Source organism: Pelophylax lessonae (assembly GCF_965119305.1).
Source record: "Pelophylax lessonae genome assembly, chromosome: 1".
NCBI classification, from domain to species: Eukaryota; Metazoa; Chordata; class Amphibia; order Anura; family Ranidae; genus Pelophylax; species Pelophylax lessonae.
This window is the reverse complement of record NC_138768.1, coordinates 71,226,660-71,242,591: the sequence shown is the minus strand read 5'-3', so window position 1 is coordinate 71,242,591 and position 15,932 is coordinate 71,226,660. Positions and strand designations below refer to the sequence as shown.

At 49.1% G+C, this 15,932-nt stretch overlaps 1 protein-coding gene across 1 annotated transcript in view; it reads right to left on the bottom strand.

Annotated features, from left to right (window-relative positions):
* Nucleotides 1–9,821, bottom strand: part of TARS1 (threonyl-tRNA synthetase 1) — a 108,244-nt gene extending 98,423 nt beyond the window's left edge. Inside the window, exon 1 of the mRNA XM_082272481.1 lies at nt 9,541–9,821. Within this exon, the coding sequence (XP_082128607.1) occupies nt 9,541–9,588 (48 nt within the window). The 5' untranslated portion in view covers nt 9,589–9,821. The remainder of the gene's footprint in view (nt 1–9,540) is intronic.
* Between the last annotated feature and the right edge of the window lie 6,111 nt (nt 9,822–15,932).

Sequence of the window (15,932 nt, the reverse complement as noted above, 5' to 3'; positions counted from 1 at the left end):
ATATAACCATCCCTTGTGATAGCTTTTTGGAGACATCTGGGGGCCTCACACTTTACATTTTCCCTAACTACGAGTAAAAAAGCTGCTTCCGGTCTCCTAGTCCAGCGTTTTCCAACCAGAGTGCATTCTGGGTTCTTCAGGGGTGCCTTGGCAAAATGCCTAAAAATTGCCCCAAATTACCCAAAAATTGTCAACAAGCCAGGGAGTGGGTGAAGCCTTTATTTTCTTTACACACAACCACAGGATTGTATTATACAGCATTGAAACCTCGGGCACCGTGTGGGCCTGCCACTGGCCTCCTAACAACCAATGAGGTGATTGGTAGATAAGGGAGCCGCCGGGCGCCTGCACAGCAATCTTGCCCCTCTCTGTTAGCACTGGGGTTATTTTAGCAGAGAGGAAGAGAAATTGTAGAGTACTAATGAGTACCAGCAATAGTGGAGGAATAAACCCCCTCTAATGTTGGGTAGCCTACGTGCTATGTGCGCATGCTGCTGCGATATCTAAAAATATTACTTCAGAATGTTTACATTTTAGAACGTGGTGCTTCAAGATTATAATTTTGCACAAAGGATGCCTTGGCTGAAAAGGGGTTGAGAAACATTGTCCCAGACCCGTGTTCCTCAACCTTTTTTCAGTCAGGGTGTTCTGCCGAGAACTCCAACGAGGTTACGTCCAGTGAAAGTACACCAGGAATAACTGGAGATTTTCGACCACTTGGTGTTTTCACAGAACACCGGCAGCCTTTACACTCCAATACATGCTATAATGAGTGGACATTGTTAGCCCGTCCGCTAGTTGTCGCCGCCTTGGAGGCGGCCATGTTTTTGGTTACTAGCGGGCAGACTAACAATGTCCACTCATTATAGCATGTATCGCAGTGTATACGCTGCCATCTGCTCTGTTAAAACACCAAATTGTCCAAATTTCCAATTATTCATAATGCATAGTCAACGAAAGTGACATGATTGGAGTTCTCGGCAAGTTGGAGTTTTCTGCAGAACAAGCACACCCTTTAAAAATATGAACAGCCTTGGGGCACTCCATTCTAAAATGTAAAAAGCTATTCTAATAGTTTTACATAACGCAGTGACATCCACACATGTAGGAGACCCAACACTAGAAGTGATTTTCTCTTCCAAAGCAAATACACTTTTGCACACTGGTAATGCCTAGTATTCCTATGTTTCTCTTCCCCTTTAGTTTCTCTCCATCAGTCAACTAATATGACCCCAGCGCTGAGGGAGAGAGGCACAGGAGGGTCAAACAAGGATGCTGTGGCGGCAAAAAACATCCTCCTTCTCAACTGATGAGATTACTGGATGTTAGGATGCCAGTCTCTAGAAAGTCGTAATGGTGCATAATGAAAACGTGTGGATTTGTGTAACTAAAAGGCAGGCCTCATCTACCTGCTGGCTTGTAGACAACATTTTTGATACATTTTTTGGCATCCCTGAAGAAACCTCAAGGCACCATGGTCGAAAAAGGCTGTCCTAGACCATAGAGACGGCCGGGGATCTTCACTCTATGATAAATCAGCAGCACCACTGGATTGGATACCGGACTCCCTGATCGCATGGGAGAGCCCAGAGAAGCATCTGTGGGCGGCGTCTCCTCCCGCCGCCAGTAAAAGCAATCCAGCGGTTAATCAGTCACTAGGATTGCTTTTCGATGAAAAAGTATTGCTGGCTAAAAGAAAAAAATAGTGTGGTTATGGCATGCAGCTGAAGCCATAACCAGGGTGGATAAAAACCAATGATTTATTTTAATTATCAAATTCATTTTAATGAAATGCTTTTGGAGTAAAAATCTGTCTAAAAATAGTTTTCTATTTAAAATACATTCATAATTTAATTCATTTAGCGTGAAATGGAGCTTAGTTATGTAGCATGAGGCTGTATATTCTGCAATATTTACATTTTTAATAAACTCATTCAATGAATCCAAGCTCTGCAAGCTGAGATAACATTCACTGCATTGATGCATTCACACAATTTTACAGTAACCATGGGATAAATCAAAGTTAAGGAATATTCCTTTATCCCATTGTTTTGCACATCTATGTACACTACAAACTGTATGATTGAATCGGTTCTCGTTATCACTGTTTTATTAACCTGATAGCTTATTATTATAAATAGAAAACCTTCATTTTGTTTGCAAATATTAAAGATTCTAACTACTAGCAAGAATAAGTCCTTACATTTAAAGAGCACCTGTCATGATGGATCTCATCATGGCAGCGCCTGTTAGCGGGCATCCACTCACCTGCTGCCGCGACATCCCCCCACCTTGTTGTGTCACTGCCGCATCACCAGCCAGCCCATTAACAACTTCCGGACCGCCCACCGCATATATACTGCGGCAGGGTAGCCTGGCTATGCAAAACCGGTATGCGATTTTGTGCACGGGTCCACGGGGGCGTGAGCACGTGCCGCCGGAGCATCACTCCCACTGTGATTAGACACAGTGGAAGCCAATCAGCAGGTCCAGCGGCCACGATGGCCATTGGCTACCCATAATCGTGAAGGGGAATGACAGAACGGCGGCCTGCTTTTGTAAACAAGGCAGATCGCTGTTCTGTCACAGAGGAGGAGAGAGATCTTGTGTTTTAGCTAACACAGATCTCTCTTTTCCTCTAGTACAGGGGTCTTCAAACTATGGCCCTCCAGTTGTTCAGGAACTACAATTCCCATCATGCCTAGTCTTGGCTGTGAATGTCAGAGTTTTACAATGCCTCATGGGATGTGTAGTTCCGCAACAGCTGGAGGGCCGTAGTTTGAGGACCCCTGCTCTAGTACATCCAGTCCCAGTACAGTTAGAAAGCACTCCCTAGGAGCACACTTAATCCCTCGATCACCCCTGCCAGTGTCCTTTATACAATAACAGTGCATTTTTTTTTTAGCACTGATCACTGTGTTGGTGTCACTGGTCCCCCAAGTGTCACTAATGGCACTTTTCCACTGCAAGTACCGGCTCGGCTCTACTCGGCCCTGCTTGGCCCGGTTTGCTTTTCCACTGCTGGTACCGCATGGTATAGTGTCGGAACGGTTTGGTACTCACTCAAAACAAAACCCCTGACATTTTTGAAAATATTTTATCACATCTTTTCATGTCACAACACTGAAGAAATGACACTTTGCTACAATGTAAAGTAGTGAGTGTACAGCTTGTATAACAGTGTAAATTTGCTCTCCCTTCAAAATAACTCAACACACAGCCATTAATGTCTAAACCGCTGGCAACAAAAGTGAGTACACCCCTAAGTGAAAATGTCCAAATTGGGCCCAATTAGCCATATTCCCTCCCCGGTGTCATGTGACTCATTAGTGTTACAAGGTCTCAGGTGTGAATGGGGAGCAGGTGTGTTACATTTGGTGTTATCACTCACTCATGCTGGTCACTGGAAGTTTAACATGGCACCTCATGGCAAAGAACTCTCTGAGGATCTGAAAAAAAAGAATTCTTGCTGTACATAAAGATGGCCTAGGCTATAGGAATATTGCCAAGACCCTGAAACTGCTGCAGCACGGTGGCCAAGACCATACAGCAGTTAACCAGGACAGGTTCCACTCAGAATAGGCCTCGCCATTGTCTTCCAAAGAAGTTGAGTGCACATGCTCAGCGTCAAATCCAGAGGTTGTCTTTGGGAAATAGATGTGCCAGCATTGCTGCAAAGGTTGAAGGGATGGGGTGGGGGGAGTCCGCCTGTCAGTGCTCAGACCATAGTCCGCACATTGCGTCAAATTGGTCTGTATGGCTGTAATCCCAGAAGGAAGCCTCTTCTAAAGATGATGCACAAGAAAGCCTGCAAACAGTTTGCTGAAGACAAGCAGACTAATGGGCCACACACACTATAAGACTTTCTGAAGACCTTTTCCTTAAAGCGGAGTTCCACCCAAAAGTGGAACTTCCGCTTTAGGGAGTCCTGACCCCCCGACATGCCACATTTGGCATGTCATTTTTTTTGGGGGGGGGGGGGGGGGGGAGCGGGTACCTAGTTTTGACAGGTACCCGCTCCCACTTCCGCTCGGAACGCCGCGGCGCCCTGAGCGGAAGCTCTCCTCTCCCCCTCCCTCCCTGCAATCTTCTGGGACACGTCAGAGGTCCCAGAAGATTGCCGGCCAATCACGGCGCGCAGCGCGACTCGCGCATGCGCAGTGGGTACCCGGCTGTGAAGCCGCAAACTGTAACAGCCGGGTGCCCACAGCAGTGATGCCGGCGCTGAGGGAGAGGATCGAGGCTTCGGGCAGCCGCATCGCTGGACCGTTGGACAGGTGAGTAAATGGCTGGAACTCCGCTTTAAGGCTCCGTTCACATGTCAGCGTATGGATCGCGGGCAGAACCGCCGCGGTTCGGAGATTATTGCAAATCGCGGGACGCCTGTGCGTTGCCCGTTGATTGGAATAGCCCCCCAAACGCTGAGCGATGTTGCCGCAATTTCTGCCTGCCGAATCGCGGTAACATCCCGCAAAAAAAAAAAAAAATCGAGGGACGCATTACGCCCAAAGAATTACAAGAGCTTCTTTGGAGCGTATTGCGTCCCGCGATTGTTTTTGCGCGCTGTTACCGCGATTCAGCAGGCGGAAATCGCGGCAACATAGCTCAGCGTTTGGGGGGCTATTGCAAATCAACGGGCAACGCACAGGCGTCCCGTGATTTGCAATAATCTCCGGATCGTGGGCGGAAACCGCGGCGGTTCTGCCCGCAATCCATACGCTGACATGTGAACGGAGCCTTAGGCTGGCCATACACTATACAATTTTCTTGTTCAACTGTCCTTTAGATTTACCAAAACCATGTAATATAGGGTAAAACCTAAACACTTTCAATTTGTATGCAATCTGGCAGGCCCTTCCACTACATAGAAAAGGTAAATCTGAAGGAAAAAGTCTTCAGAACATCTTATAGTGTGTATGGCCCTTAAGGACATGAATTACTGGAACCATGTCCTGTGGTCTAATGAGACCAAGATAAACTTATTGGGTTCAGATGATGTGAAGCTTGAGTGGTGGCAACCAGGTGAGGAGTACAAAGACAAGTGTGTGTTGCCTACAGTGAAGCATGGAGGTGGGAGTGTCATGGTCTGGGGCTGCATGAGTGCTGCCGGCACTGGGGAGCTACAGTTCATTGAGGGAACCATGAATGCCTAACATGTACTGTGACATACTGAAGCAGAGCATGATCCCCTCCCTTCAGAGACTGGGCCACAGGGCAGTATTCTAACATAATGACCCCAAACACACCTCCAAGACAACCACTGCCTTGCTAAAGAAGCTGAGGGTAAAGGTGATGGACTGGCCAATCATGTCTCCAGACCTAAACCCTATTGAGCATCTGTGGGGCATCCTCAAATGGAAGGTGGAGGAGTGCAAGGTCTCTAACATCCACCAGCTTTGTGATGTTGTCATGGAGGAGTGGAAGAGGACTCCAGTGGCAACCTGTGAAGCTCTCTCTGGTGAACTCCATGCCCAAGAGCAGAGGGCCATTAGGGTATTTATAAAATTCTTCGGGGGCTGTACAAAATTATCAACTTAAAAATGTGCCTGTTATATATGGTCAAACATTTAATTAACTCACCCCTAATGTGATGGCTGCAACTGCTTCTCTTTGGTGAGGTGTGTGATGTTAGCTGGTATTGATGATGTTGCTACTGGCAACTGGTTTTCCAGGTTTGCCCCCATCAATGCAGAGTGATTAGCGCCCCCCATCAATGCAGAGTGATTAGCGCCCCCCATCAATGCAGAGTGATTAGCGCCCCAATCAATGCAGAGTGATTAGCGCCCCAATCAATGCAGAGTGATTAGCGCCCCAATCAATGCAGAGTGATTAGCGCCCCAATCAATGCAGAGTGATTAGCGCCCCAATCAATGCAGAGTGATTAGCGCCCCAATCAATGCAGAGTGATTAGCGCCCCAATCAATGCAGAGTGATTAGTGCCCCACAGAATGCACAGTGATTAGTGCCCCAATCATTGCAGAGTGATTAGCGCCCTCCATCAATGCAGACTGATTAGTGCTCCCCTTAATGCACAGTGATTAGTGCCCCCCTTAATGCACAGTGATTAGTGCCCCCCTTAATGCACAGTGATTAGTGCCCCCCTTAATGCACAGTGATTAGTGCCCCCCATCAATGCAGAGTGATTAGTGCCACCCTTAATGCAGATGGATTAGTGCCCCCTTAATGCAGAGTGATTAGTGCCCCGATTAGTGCCCCAATTAATGCAGAGTGATTAGTGCCCCAATTAATGCAGAGTGATTAGTGCCCCAATTAATGCAGAGGGATTAGTGCCCCAATCAATGCAGAGGGATTAGTGCCCCCCATCAATGCAGAGCGCATGGGGATTAGAGCGCCTTCTGATTACACACAGAGCGGGTTCTTCTACTTACCCAGCCCGGGCGCTCTCAAGCGAAGTCACAACTCCTGGACCGACTCCTATGATAGACGTCACCACTGTGCTGTCTATCATAAGTAGGAGGCGTGACTTCGTACGACAGTGGCCACGCCGGTGTTCTATCAGATCTCCATACCCCATCAGAAATCCATATCTCCGTAATTTCCGGTTACGGATCAGCTGTGGCTTCGTCATGCATCAGCTGTAGTCGTGTCACAAGTCCTACTGCGCATGCGCAGAATAGGTAGGGAATTTTGACAACATCGCAACGGTGTCGGGCACACGTTTTTAGTGCGCATGTGCGGCAACGGGTCGGGCAGCGGGCAGGGAGATCTTGTATAACAAACAGCCATCTGATCTACATGCCCCACGCTGCACCGACCTGACAATGGAACACAGCCAAAAATGGACTGTGGTAGTGCGCGTGGAGTTAGGAAATGTATATATAAATATAACAGTGGGTGTGCACGTGGGGGAAGGGAATATGTATATAGATATATAGTGAGATACTGTACATATTGGCCTAAATTGTTGTTTTTTTTTTTTTTTTATTGGGAATGTTTTATAGCACAAAGTAAAAAATTTGTTTTTTTTTTTTTTATTTTAAACTGTTGGGTCTTTTTGTGTTTATTGCGCATCGCCTGTGTAATCTTGAGGTCTATGGATCACAGTAGTGCAGGGACTACTTTGAAGTGGCACAGATATGAACGGTACTCATTGGAAATCATGGGGGGGTACGACTTTGCAGTCCCAAATCGCACACGTGTGAAAGGGGCCTTAGCTCTACATTAATATGACGCTGAGATCAGGAAGAAGGGGAGGTGACGTCAGACAATAAGATAAGTATAATATACAGAAGCTGAGTAGTGGGTGCTTGGAATTAGAGGGCTGCATCGGGTGCGGGCTTCCGCGGGACCCGCAGCAAATCTCGTGGATGCTGGTGGTTTTCCCATTGCTGCGCGGGCGGTCAGGAACTTTTGCGGGAGACCTGCAGGGAACTCTATGATGTAAGGACTCACTTTACTTGTGCATGCTCTCCCCGCAGCTATGGTTCCTTCCTTCCCCAGCGCAGCAGTGCCAGACCAAACCATTACACAGGAAAAGGAGAGGGGGGGGGGGGGGCAAAGAAGGAAAGTCTTCCCTGACCTTGCTCCGCCAGCTCTCGTTACTCTTCTTGGGGTATGGTACATGACTGTCAGTGTACCATACCCCGAGAAGAATAACGAGAGCTGGCGGAGAGAGGTCTGGGAAGACTTTTCTTGTTTGCCCCCCTCCTTTTTCTGTGTAATGGTTTGGTCTGGCACTGTATCAGGCATTGTATGAGGTTATTGGCTGGGGAAGGAAGGAAGGAACCATAGCTGCGGGGAGAGCATGTGTGTAATGGTTTGGTCTGGCGCTGTATCAGGCAATGTTGTATGATGTGGTTATTGGCTGGGGAAGGAGAACAAACATTGCAGGTGCGGGCGGGTGTGGAACCCATAGGTTGCGGGTGCGGGCGGTCCTGGTCATACATTCAGCGGGTGCGGGTTTAAGAAAACAGGCCCGCGCAGGGCTCTACTTGGAACCACCTTCCAGCAAAGGTAGCGATCAGCCATCCAATCATCACTAAGGGCTTATATGTGCGGTAGCCTTGCTGACCCTCTGAAAAGCGATCCATGGTGAATCGCTTTTTAGAGGCATTTCAACATATTGCCTCAATCTGTTTTAACCTTGAAATCAAACCCCCCACAACCGTTAGCACTGTGCACATTTGTGATGCAGCATCATAAACTTAACCACTTGCCGACCGCCGCACCACTATTTACTGCGGCGGTCAGCCCCTCACAAGCAGAGTAACGTAAGTCTACGTCGCTAGCCTGTGAGGGTCTAGGGAGCGAGCGCGCGCCCCCGCTCCCAAGAGGTCACAGACCCCCCCCGCGCGCGTGTGACCGGCGGACCCGATGTCCACCGGTCACTCGGCGATCGTCGGGGGAGAGGGAGAAAGGCAGGTGGCTAATGTAAACAAGCCGCCTGTCATTCTCCCCGGTGTATGAATGATGATCATGCGGTTCTACTATGTAGGACCGTTGATCACTGTTCATACATCTCAAGCCACAGCCAATCACAGTTAGAATCACGCCCCTAGGGACACACATAGCCCCTCCCTCTAAAAAAGTTAACCCCTTCACTGCCAGTGTAATTTTACAGTAACAGAGCATATGTATAGCACTGATTACTGTAGAAATGTCACTGGTAACCCCAAAAGTGTCAAAAATGTCAGTCAAGGGTCCGATCTGTCCGCCGCAATGTCGCAGTACCGCAGAAAAAAAAAAAATTGCAGATCGCCGCCATTACGCGTTAAAAAAAAAAACAACAAAAATGACAAAAATCTTTCCCTTTGTTAGTAAATGCGATAACTTTTGCGCAAACCAATCAAAATACGCTTTTTGCTAATTTTTTTACCAAACATATGTAGCATAAAAAAAATTGGCCGAAAATGTTAAAAAATTTAGATTTTTACATTTTTTTGGGGGGAATTTCATATAAAAAAATGTGAAAAATATTGTTATTTTTGCAAAATTTATGCTCTTTTTTTGTTTATAGCGCATGATCAAAAAAAAAATAAATAATCGCACAGGTGATCAAATACCACCAAAAGAAAGCTCTGTTTGTGGGAAAAAGAGGACGTCAAATTCGTTTGGGTACAGCGTCGCACGACCGCGCAATTGTCCGTTAAAGTCACGCAGTGCGGAATCGCAAAATAGGCCCTGGTCAGGAAGGGGGTAAAATCTTCCGGGGCTTAAGTGGTTAAATGGGTTTCGTTCAGCGGCCGCACTGCTCGCATTTTTTGATGCGCCAACAAGAAGCGCAGCGACAGCATGAGCAGGTTGCGTGACTTTGTATGAATGGCGGACAGGGCAGCGGTAATACTATGGCTCAACCCCCTGCTTCTACCACCCCCCTGGCCACTCATGTGAGCGACTATAACCAAGCCTGGGATGAGCACAGATCTATAATCAGACAACAATAATGAGACTTCTACTGGAATAGTCACAGGAAGTCAGTATTGGGGGTGTAGGGGGGGCACACGCCACCCACTGTACTATGAATGGGGGGGGGGATCTGAGTCGCCATGTGACACCCCCACATTTCCCCCCATCACCCACCTTGCTGACACTCATCTTCTCCATCTGTGCCGCCACGTTCTCTGACATCCCGATCACTCCGACCTCCTCTCCTCCCGGCAACCAAAGCAGCTGATGCAACCGGCAACACGACAGTGACAACCTAACACAGAGCTTTCATCAGAGACACGCCCGGAGCGAGGAAACGACCAATCGCTGGAAGCCGGGCACCATCTTCCCGCCCACAAACAGGGAGGCTTGTCCCCAGCGAGCCAATCACAGAGGAGTTCAAGATAGGTTTGTCTGCAGTGATGAGTCCGGGTTACTGCACACCTTAGAAGTGTCGTGTGCCAGCGACGTGGACGGTGGCGTCATCCCAGCGTGCGGCACGTGACCCAGCGTACGTCGCGGTGCGGATGTGTATGAGGAAAGGATGGTTGGTATGGGAGTTAGTTGATGGATGGATGGTGGTCAGTCACAGTGGCGGTTCTACATTAAATTGCTCCCCGGGCAAGACTCCCTCCCGGCGCCCCCCCCTCAAAAAAAAAATAACATGACAACATAACAATAAATGCAGAGTGCCACAGCATTGCCCCCAATAAATGCAGAGTGCCACAGCAATGCCCCCAATAAATGCAGAGTGCCACAGCAATGCCCCCAATAAATGCAGAGTGCCACAGCAATGCCTCCAATAAATGCAGAGTGCCACAGCAATGCCCCCAATAAATGCAGAGTGCCACAGCTTTGCCCCCAATAAATGCAGAGTGCCACAGCAATGCCCCCAATAAATGCAGAGTGCCACAGCATTGCTCCCAATAAATGCAGAGTGCCACAGCAATGCCCCCAATAAATGCAGAGTGCCACAGCAATGCCCCCAATAAATGCAGAGTGCCACAGCAATGCCCCCAATAAATGCAGAGTGCCACAGCAATGCCTCCAATAAATGCAGAGTGCCACAGTAATGCCCCCAATAAATGCAGAGTGCCACAGCAATGCCCCCAATAAATGCAGAGTGCCACTGCAATGCCTCCAATAAATGCAGAGTGCCACAGCAATGCCTCCAATAAATGCAGAGTGCCACAGCAATGCCCCCAATAAATGCAGAGTGCCACAGCAATGCCCCCAATAAATGCAGAGTGCCACAGCAATGCCTCCAATAAATGCAGAGTGCCACAGCAATGCCTCCAATAAATGCAGAGTGCCACAGCAATGCCTCCAATAAATGCAGAGTGCCACAGCAATGCCTCCAATAAATGCAGAGTGCCACAGCAATGCCCCCAATAAATGCAGAGTGCCACAGCTTTGCCCCCAATAAATGCAGAGTGCCACAGCTTTGCCCCCAATAAATGCAGAGTGCCACAGCATTGCTCCCAATAAATGCAGAGTGCCACAGCTTTGCCCCCAATAAATGCAGAGTGCCACAGCAACGCCCCCAATAAATGCAGAGTGCCACAGCAACGCCCCCAATAAATGCAGAGTGCCACAGCAACGCCCCCAATAAATGCAGAGTGCCACAGCAATGCCCCCAATAAATGCAGAGTGCCACAGCATTGCCCCCAATAAATGCAGAGTGCCACAGCAATGCCCCCAATAAATGCAGAGTGCCACAGCAATGCCCCCAATAAATGCAACGTGCCACAGCAATGCCCCCAATAAATGCAGAGTGCCACAGCAATGCCCCCAATAAATGCAGAGTGCCACAGCTTTGCCCCCAATAAATGCAGAGTGCCACAGCTTTGCCCCCAATAAATGCAGAGTGCCACAGCATTGCTCCCAATAAATGCAGAGTGCCACAGCTTTGCCCCCAATAAATGCAGAGTGCCACAGCAATGCACCCAATAAATGCAGAGTGCCACAGCAACGCCCCCAATAAATGCAGAGTGCCACAGCAATGCCTCCAATAAATGCAGAGTGCCACAGCAATGCCTCCAATAAATGCAGAGTGCCACAGCAATGCCCCCAATAAATGCAGAGTGCCACAGCAATGCCCCCAATAAATGCAGAGTGCCACAGCTTTGCCCCCAATAAATGCAGAGTGCCACAGCTTTGCCCCCAATAAATGCAGAGTGCCACAGCATTGCTCCCAATAAATGCAGAGTGCCACAGCTTTGCCCCCAATAAATGCAGAGTGCCACAGCAATGCCCCCAATAAATGCAGAGTGCCACAGCAATGCCCCCAATAAATGCATAGTGCCACAGCAACGCCCCCAATAAATGCAGAGTGCCACAGCAACGCCCCCAATAAATGCAGAGTGCCACAGCAATGCCCCCAATAAATGCAGAGTGCCACAGCATTGCCCCCAATAAATGCAGAGTGCCACAGCAATGCCCCCAATAAATGCAGAGTGCCACAGCAATGCCCCCAATAAATGCAGAGTGCCACAGCAATGCCCCCAATAAATGCAGAGTGCCACAGCATTGCCCCTAATAAATGCAGAGTGCCACAGCATTGCCCCCAATAAATGCAGAGTGCCACAGCATTGCCCCCAATAAATGCAGAGTGCCACAGCATTGCCCCCAATAAATGCAGAGTGCCACAGCAATGCCCCCAATAAATGCAGAGTGCCCACAGCAATGCCCCCAATAAATGCAGAGCATCACAGCAATGCCCCCAATAAATGCAGAGTGCCACAGCAATGCCCCCAATAAATTCAGAGTGCCACAGCTTTGCCCCCAATAAATGCAGAGTGCCACAGCATTGCCCCCAATAAATGCAGAGTGCCACAGCAATGCCCCCGATAAATGCAGAGTGCCACAGCAATACCCCAATAAATGCAGAGTGCCACAGCATTGTCCCTAATAAATGCAGAGTGCCACAGCAATGCCCCCAATAAATGCAGAGTGCCACAGCAATACCCCAATAAATGCAGAGTGCCACAGCATTGTCCCTAATAAATGCAGAGTGCCACAGCATTGCCCCCAATAAATGCAGAGTGCCACAGCAATGCCCCCAATAAATGCAGAGTGCCACAGCATTGTCCCTAATAAATGCAGAGTGCCACAGCATTGCCTCCAATAAATGCAGAGTGCCACAGCAACGCCCCCAATAAATGCAGAGTGCCACAGCAATGCCCCCAATAAATGCAGAGTGCCACAGCAATGCCCCCAATAAATGCAGAGTGCCACAGCAACGCCCCCAATAAATGCAGAGTGCCACAGCATTGCCCCCAATAAATGCAGAGTGCCACAGCTTTGCCCCCAATAAATGCAGAGTGCCACAGCTTTGCCCCCAATAAATGCAGAGTGCCACAGCTTTGCCCCCAATAAATGCAGAGTGCCACAGCATTGCCCCCAATAAATGCAGAGTGCCACAGCAATGCTCCCAATAAATACAGAGTGCCACAGCTTTGCCCCCAATAAATGCAGAGTGCCACAGCTTTGCCCCCAATAAATGCAGAGCGCCACAGCTTTGCCCCCAATAAATGCAGAGTGCCACAGCATTGCCCCCAATAAATGCAGAGTGCCACAGCAATGCCCCCAATAAATGCAGAGTGCCACAGCAATGCCCCCAATAAATGCAGAGTGCCACAGCATTGCCCCCAATAAATTCAGAGTGCCACAGCAATGCCCCCAATAAATGCAGAGTGCCACAGCTTTGCCCCCAATAAATGCAGAGTGCCACAGCTTTGCCCCCAATAAATGCAGAGTGCCACAGCTTTGCCCCCAATAAATGCAGAGTGCCACAGCTTTGCCTCCAATAAATGCAGAGTGCCACAGCAATGCCCCCAATAAATTCAGAGTGCCACAGCTTTGCCCGCAATAAATGCAGAGTGCCACAGCTTTGCCCCCAATAAATGCAGAGTGCCACAGCATGCCCCCAATAAATGCAGAGTGCCACAGCAATGCCTCCAATAAATGCAGAGTGCCACAGCAATGCCCCCAATAAATGCAGAGTGCCACAGCAATGCCCCAATAAATGCAGAGCGCCACAGCTTTGCCCCCAATAAATGCAGAGTGCCACAGCATTGCCCCCAATAAATGCAAAGTGCCACAACAATGCCCCCAATAAATGCAGAGTGCCACAGCAATGCCCCCAATAAATGCAGAGTGCCACAGCATTGCCCCCAATAAATTCAGAGTGCCACAGCAATGCCCCCAATAAATGCAGAGTGCCACAGCTTTGCCCCCAATAAATGCAGAGTGCCACAGCTTTGCCCCCAATAAATGCAGAGTGCCACAGCTTTGCCCCCAATAAATGCAGAGTGCCACAGCAATGCCCCCAATAAATTCAGAGTGCCACAGCTTTGCCCCCAATAAATGCAGAGTGCCACAGCAACGCCCCCAATAAATGCAGAGTGCCACAGCATGCCCCCAATAAATGCAGAGTGCCACAGCAATGCCTCCAATAAATGCAGAGTGCCACAGCAATGCCCCCAATAAATGCAGAGTGCCACAGCAACGCCCCCAATAAATGCAGAGTGCCACAGCAATGCCCCCAATAAATGCAGAGTGCCACAGCATTGCCCCCAATAAATGCAGAGTGCCACAGCAACGCCCCCAATAAATGCAGAGTGCCACAGCAATGCCCCCAATAAATGCAGAGTGCCACAGCATTGCCCCCAATAAATGCAGAGTGCCACAGCATTGCCCCCAATAAATGCAGAGTGCCACAGCAATGCCCCCAATAAATGCAGAGTGCCACAGCATTGCCCCCAATAAATGCAGAGTGCCACAGCATTGCCCCCAATAAATGCAGAGTGCCACAGCAATGCCCCCAATAAATGCAGAGTGCCACAACAATGCCCCCAATAAATGCAGAGTGCCACAGCATTGCTCCCAATAAATGCAGAGTGCCACAGCAATGCCCCCAATAAATGCAGAGTGCCACAGCATTGCTCCCAATAAATGCAGAGTGCCACAACAATGCCCCCAATAAATGCAGAGTGCCACAGCATTGCTCCCAATAAATGCAGAGTGCCACAGCAATGCCCCCAATAAATGCAGAGTGCCACAGCATTGCCCCCAATAAATGCAGAGTGCCACAGCATTGCCCCCAATAAATGCAGAGTGCCACAGCAATGCCCCCAATAAATGCAGAGTGCCACAGCTTTGCCCCCAATAAATGCAGAGTGCCACAGCATTGCCCCCAATAAATGCAGAGTGCCACAGCAATGCCCCCAATAAATGCAGAGTGCCACAGCAATGCCCCCAATAAATGCAGAGTGCCACAGCAATGCCCCCAATAAATGCAGAGTGCCACAGCAACGCCCCCAATAAATGCAGAGTGCCACAGCATTGCCCCCAATAAATGCAGAGTGCCACAGCTTTGCCCCCAATAAATGCAGAGTGCCACAGCTTTGCCCCCAATAAATGCAGAGTGCCACAGCTTTGCCCCCAATAAATGCAGAGTGCCACAGCATTGCCCCCAATAAATGCAGAGTGCCACAGCAATGCTCCCAATAAATACAGAGTGCCACAGCTTTGCCCCCAATAAATGCAGAGTGCCACAGCTTTGCCCCCAATAAATGCAGAGCGCCACAGCTTTGCCCCCAATAAATGCAGAGTGCCACAGCATTGCCCCCAATAAATGCAGAGTGCCACAGCAATGCCCCCAATAAATGCAGAGTGCCACAGCAATGCCCCCAATAAATGCAGAGTGCCACAGCATTGCCCCCAATAAATTCAGAGTGCCACAGCAATGCCCCCAATAAATGCAGAGTGCCACAGCTTTGCCCCCAATAAATGCAGAGTGCCACAGCTTTGCCCCCAATAAATGCAGAGTGCCACAGCTTTGCCCCCAATAAATGCAGAGTGCCACAGCTTTGCCTCCAATAAATGCAGAGTGCCACAGCAATGCCCCCAATAAATTCAGAGTGCCACAGCTTTGCCCGCAATAAATGCAGAGTGCCACAGCTTTGCCCCCAATAAATGCAGAGTGCCACAGCATGCCCCCAATAAATGAAGAGTGCCACAGCAATGCCTCCAATAAATGCAGAGTGCCACAGCAATGCCCCCAATAAATGCAGAGTGCCACAGCAATGCCCCAATAAATGCAGAGCGCCACAGCTTTGCCCCCAATAAATGCAGAGTGCCACAGCATTGCCCCCAATAAATGCAAAGTGCCACAACAATGCCCCCAATAAATGCAGAGTGCCACAGCAATGCCCCCAATAAATGCAGAGTGCCACAGCATTGCCCCCAATAAATTCAGAGTGCCACAGCAATGCCCCCAATAAATGCAGAGTGCCACAGCTTTGCCCCCAATAAATGCAGAGTGCCACAGCTTTGCCCCCAATAAATGCAGAGTGCCACAGCTTTGCCCCCAATAAATGCAGAGTGCCACAGCAATGCCCCCAATAAATTCAGAGTGCCATAGCTTTGCCCCCAATAAATGCAGAGTGCCACAGCAACGCCCCCAATAAATGCAGAGTGCCACAGCATGCCCCCAATAAATGCAGAGTGCCACAGCAATGCCTCCAATAAATGCAGAGTGC